The sequence below is a fragment of the Lycium barbarum genome, chromosome 11 (assembly GCF_019175385.1).
Source record: "Lycium barbarum isolate Lr01 chromosome 11, ASM1917538v2, whole genome shotgun sequence".
Lineage (NCBI taxonomy): Eukaryota > Viridiplantae > Streptophyta > Magnoliopsida > Solanales > Solanaceae > Lycium > Lycium barbarum.
In genome coordinates, this window is record NC_083347.1 from 3543693 (window position 1) to 3550251 (window position 6559).

Consider the following 6559-nt stretch of genomic DNA (forward strand, 5'->3'; position numbering starts at 1 on the left):
TTTTTTTTAAAACTACGTGACATTTTTTTAATTAAAAAAAACTAAATAATTTTTTTGAAAAGAAAAATTGTTAGCAAAAAATGTTTATTTGTACCATTTATATAACGGCAGGGTATATATGCACCACTTTTTTTAAGAGGGATATATTTCCTCTATATCCAAAGTTTGAAAGGATATATTTGCACATTCCTGCTATTTTTTTTTAAATAGAAATTTGACACTTTTGATTCTTTAAAAAATTTGACCAATCAGGCGATGACATTTAGGGGTCGTTTGGTTCAAGGTATAAGGTGGGTTATGCCAGCGCTAATTTTTATACCACGTTTGGTATAAGGTATAAAATAATCCCGGGATAAATTTATACCTTGTACCAAACGTGGTATAAAAATTAGCGCTGGGATTACCCACCTTATACCTTCTTAACCCACTTATATTGGGATTATTTTATATCATCTTTTAGATGGTATAAAATAATTCCACTATATGGGATAAATTAGTCCCGGGATTATAATCCCGGGACTATTTCGACTAGCAACCAAAAGATGATATAAAATAATTCCACTATATGGGATAAATTAGTCCCGGGATTATAATCCAGGGACTATTTCGACTAGCAACCAAACGACCCCTTATAGTATTGGAGAAAAAAGAAGGATGAAGGAGTGACCAGTATCAGTAGCAGTAGAGGCTAAGCAAACGAGAGACTTTGAAGGAGCGGGTGAATTAGCAAGTGACACGTGTCCTCGATGCGACGGCTAACGCCTTTGGCACAGGTTATGTGTTTGTGTTAAATATTCACTTAAAGATGAATAAAACAATTTATCAAGAACCTAGTAACTTTTATTTTTTAGAGTCTAGAATTCGTAAATTCAAAATTTTAGCTTTAGCATTGTTACTTCTTTATATTTTAAATCCCTTCGATGAAAAACATAATTCTACCACCAGCGCCACTTTATATAGGGCGGATTTAGAGTGTAGTTAATCAGTTGGGGTGAACCCAATATTTTTTGCATAGATCTAGTATATTTATTGAAAAATGTTTTAAATATTTGATTGTCAACTCAGTAGTTATTGTGTATTAACTTGAGATTGTTATAGAACTCCAAAAATTTTAAATTCTAAATTTGTCATTATATATAAGCTAATAAATTTTCTAAATTCATAGGACTGTATTTTCTCTACTTAATCTAGCATTCCCAATCAGTACATGCAAGGTCAGGAAATTAAGGTCTCGTGGATTTGGATTCATAATTTATTTTTAAATAGAGATGAAGACGCTAAATTAATTAGAGTACTATAGACAAATGGAAATTACAGTGTCGAATTAATGGTAAGTCTCACTCTCGTGAAGAAAACGATATTTTTCTTCTTTTTATATGTGAATATATAGTTAGCGTGGGAACTAAAGGTGTCAACCGGTTCCGTGTAACCGGTTTTAACCGGTAACCGGACCGGTTAAACCGGAACCGGTTAACCGGTTCCGGTTAACCGGATATTAGTTAACCGGTCCGGTTCCAAATTTTTTTTAACCGGAACCGGTTTAACCGGAACCGGACCGGTTAAACCGGTTAAAAAATAAAAAATAAAAAAAAAAAAAAAAAGGAAAGAGCCGTTGGACTTGGGCCTCGGTAATGGACCGTTGGCAACGGTCCATTTGCAAAAATGGCCGTTGCCAAACGGTCATTTTCTTAATTTTTGGCCCCCAATTTTTTTTTTTTAACACTTTAACCCCTCCTCCACCCCTATATAAACCCTTCTTCATTTTCATTTCAATTCACTCTTCTTCATCTTTCTCTCAAATCTCAATCTCTCAATTATAGTTACTTTGCAATAATTAGCCACAAAGTCTTATTATAGTTTGAACTTTCAATTATTAATTTTCCAATTATAATATTGTTGGTGGAGTTGGTGATTTTGCAACAATCCGAAGTAGCTTTGGTGGATTTGCAATTCTAGCCGCCTTCGCTTTGTTGGAAATTATTCCGGCAATTTGGTACCTTCGTTCCAACTCTATCTTTAATTTTTGCAATTTAATTCTAGCAATTTATTTTTCGAAATTTAATTTACGCAATTTAATTCTAGCAATTTAATTTGTTGTAATTTATTTTCTTGTGATTTATTTGATTGTGATTTAAATTATTTCTATTTAATAATGTCAAAGAGATTAAGACGTGGTGCCGGTAGTAGTAGTCGTACTGTTAGGGGTGCGCTTAATGAGGAAACATTTGTGGAAGAAACACCTAATTTAGGTATTGATGTTGGTGGAAATAATCCACTTTTAGGTCATGAGGCAATGCAACAACATTTTAATGAAGACTTAGATGATGATGATGATGATGATGATGAAACACAACCCCCCGAAAATCCTATAGGAGATACAGGTCCTGCACAATCACATACACAAGACAAACCGCCTAGAACTCGTAGGCCAACAGCTAAAGTTTGGAAATTTATGACTAAGGATAGGGAAAATCAATCAGTTACATGTACCCTATGTGGACAAGTATTTAGTTTTAAGCAAGGAACTGGTAAGGATGGTGGAACGGGTACACTAAATGCTCATATGAGAACCAAACATATGGATGTTTGGGAAGAGCAAACGGGTTCAAATGTGGGGGGGATTCAAATGACGATAGACCCACGAACCGGTAGAAATTTTAAGTATGACAAGAAAAAAGAACGCGTAGAAGTAGCTAAAATGGTAGCTTATGATTGTTTACCATTTTCCTTTCCCTCGGGTTTAGGGTTTGTTACTTACATTCAACGTTGTTATAACCCGTTATTTGAGGGTATTCCTGGAAGTACTTGTAGAGCCGATGTTATAGATTTGTTTAAAAAATATAGATTTTATTTGCGCCATGTATTTAATTCTTTAAATTGTAATGTTTGTCTTACCGCTGATTTGGGTCTTAGTATTAACCATTTAGATTTCTTTGCTATTACATGTCATTGGGTTGATGACAACTGGGTTATGCAAAAAAGAATTATAGCTTTTTTATACGACGAAGGAAAAGGTCGTCACGATGGAAATTTTTTAGCCGATTCAATGTCTACTATAATGAGATTTTTTAACATTTATAGAAAAACACTTTGTATTGCTTTAGATAATGCTTCTAATAATACAAAGGCAATTGGTCTTTTAAAAAGAGAAATAAACCCTCCTCTAAGAAATATTTTTCATGTAAGATGTAGTTGTCACATTTTAAATTTAATTGTTAAAGATGGTCTTATGCATTTTGATGATTCTGTTCAAAAAGTTAGAAATGTTGTTGCGTTTCTTTTTTGTAATGCTAATAGGGGAAGAATTAGAGATTTTAAGAATGCTTGTGTGGAAAATAACCTTAGACCTAGGAAAATTCAAGTAGAAATTGAGACTAGGTGGAACTACACTTACATTATGCTACAACAAGCATATGAGTATAGGATTCCCATACAACAAGTTCACAACAAATATAATATTGATAGTGAGGATTGGTTAACTTATAGGCATTGGGAAGATGTTAAAGAATGTATTGAACTCTTAGAAAAATTTTATAATGCAACTCTTGCTTTTTCTAGACAATTCTATCCCACGGTAACCGGAATTTTAGCCTACTTAGCGGAAATAGCTAGAGTTTTACAAGAGTATAAATATAAACCCGATTATCAAGTGGTTATTTTTGAAATGATAATCAAATTTAAGAAGTATTTTTTTCCCATCCCAACTTTATTTATATTGGGTTCCCTTTTAAATCCTTGTTTAAAAGTGTCTTATACTAAAAATTTGGTTAGTCAAATTTATACATTTTTAGAAATTGAAGAGGGAGTTCAACCATCTTTAGCTGAAGCCGATCTCGCTATTGATGATGAGTTTAGAAGAGTTTTTACTCATTATTCTAGTTTGGAAGAACGTGCTACACCAGTTGCTCCACGCCCTACTACTTCTCATAGTAGCAAAAAGGGCTTGTCGGGTTTAAAAGTTTTACATTCACAGCCTACATCTTCTTCTACTGCAAACTTTTATGAATTTAACTTTTATTTGATGCAGCCAAATGTGGATATCAGCCAATTGGATGAGGTGGACGTATTAGCATGGTGGAAGAAGTACAAGGCAAGCTATCCGATACTTTCAAGAATGGCTCGAGATATCCTTACGGTTCAAGTATCAACCGTGGCTTCGGAGAGCGCATTTAGCCAAGGAAGACAGCAAATTGGAGACCATAGACATTCATTATCCGGCTTTAGCTTGCAAGTACTAGTGTGCATTCGAGATTGGATTAGATCGGAGCGACGCAACCAAAACTCAGAAGCGGAGCAAGGCGAAAAGGAAGAAATTGAAGATTTGATAGCTAGTGGACCGGACCAAATGGAAGACTTTGAAGATATTTCCATGACCGAATATGATGTGGGGGAAATTAACGAAATGGTTCAAAATTAGTGATTTTATTATTCTACTATTTTTGTATAACTCATGTATTATTTGCAAGTTAAAAAAAAATACAACTTGCAAATAAATGTTATCCAAGAATGAATAAAATATATGGCTCATTGAGCTTTCTTCTATTTACTTGTGTTTATATTTTTACTTTTATTAAGTTAGGAATATACCTAAAATATACTAAGAATATACTTAAGTTATATAGTATACTTAAACATATATATATAGTATATTCTTAGTATATTTTAAGTATATATAGAAAAAATAGTATATATAGTATATAAGTATATATAGTACATATATACAAGTATATATAGTATATATACTATATATATTAAGTTATACACATATATAAGTAAGTAAGTATACTATATATACTTACTATATATACTTACTTATATATAGTATATAGTACATATATAGTATAATAAGTAAGTATATATAGTATATATACTATATATATTAAGTTATACACATATATAAGTATATATAGTATATATATTAAGTATATATTGTATATATAGTAGATATGTATATATAGTATATATATTAAGTTATACCTATATATATATTAAGCTATCCTATATATAGTATATAGTATACATATATTTAGTATATATATTAAGTTATACATATATATAGTATATATATTAAGTTATACATATATATAAGTATATATAGTATATATATTAAGTTATATATGTGTACGAAAAACACTATTCTGTATTGCTGACTTGTTGTTAGGCTGTTAGTCAGTAAATATTTAAACTTTAATTATAAAATTGTATAACATATGTAAATATACCTACAATATACAAATAAATACTATAATATATATATATATAATACAAAAAATAAAAATAAAATATTTTAACGAATCCAAACCGGACCGGTTCCGGTTTGGACCTTAAAACCGGTTAACCGGAACCGGTTAAACCGAAACCGGTTAGGCGATTCCGGTTTTGGAACCGGAATCGGCCGGTTTCCTAACCGGTTCCCGGTCCGGTTCCGGTTGAAACCGGTTGACAGGCATAGTGGGAACGCGTTAAGCAGCTCAACTTTGCTGTCACGAATCAACCATAATAGCGTGTATTTGTTGGAAGACCATCTGAAAAAGTTTTATATTCCTTGGACTTATATTCAAAAGAATCTGCTTTTTTCTTGTCAAATCATATTTCCTATACACTTGTGTGTCGGGGAGTTAGAGCAAAGATGGATTCAAGATATGAAATTTATGATTAATTTTACAAAAAAATATTTATATATATTTAATAGATTTCTTGTATACATGATTTGATAAAAAATTATTGGGTTCACGTGAACCCACATCTTACCTTGTGCATCCATCTCTGGAGTAGTGTTGTCTTCAACTAGTAGTATAATTGAATATGAGGGGTACGCCTAATTATATTAATCTATTCTGTGGGCAAAATATCTTTAGGATAATGTGTTCACACACCTCAAGCTTTGTTCATATCATTTTCTGGATTGTTTTGTAATTAACAACAATTAGTTTCTAGAAAAGTCACTTTTTTTTCTTTTTGGCTTAATCATTTGTATACGAAATTCGCTGATCTGATTCACGTCAGGTTGGCACATTAAGGGGTTATAACGCTTCCTAGCTACCAAGAAGTTTCTCATTTTCAAAGTTTAAACTCGAAAACTTTAATTAAGGATCGGATGAAGGGTTCTGACTATTATATCGTGGTTATCCGTTTCAATAATTCATGCCAACTACTTGTGAGCTTAGGGTCGCTTCTTACAAGTATGCCCAATGTGAAACACAATGAGCACTTTCATACGCCAGCTAAAAAGACTAAAAGAGAAACAGAAAAGAGCCAGTTATGAGGATTGCGACTTTACTATATAGTTCGTATAACCATAGTCAAGATATATATATATACTATTAAAAGAAAACAACAGGCCAAGAATAAAAATATTGCATTACTTTGCCTATTGTTAGGTGAAAATAGGTCCGAGCATTGTCGCACGTATTCATTTCAAGTCTAGAAGAGAACGTGTCTTAACACTAGTGGAGACACTTACTCATTAGCACCTTATTATTTAAAAACTGTCTGGTTTATTATATTTGTTTACCCCGAATTCGGATAATCAATTAAATTTATAAGTGGTATAGGATAT

At 32.1% G+C, this 6559-nt stretch overlaps 1 protein-coding gene across 1 annotated transcript in view; it reads right to left on the reverse strand.

Moving 5' to 3' along the window:
- LOC132617579 (reactive Intermediate Deaminase A, chloroplastic-like) overlaps positions 1–5764 on the reverse strand; it is an 8049-nt gene extending 2285 nt beyond the window's left edge. Inside the window, exon 1 of the mRNA XM_060332619.1 lies at positions 5752–5764. Coding sequence (XP_060188602.1) covers positions 5752–5764 — 13 coding nt within the window. The remainder of the gene's footprint in view (positions 1–5751) is intronic.
- Positions 5765–6559: the final 795 nt, after the last annotated feature.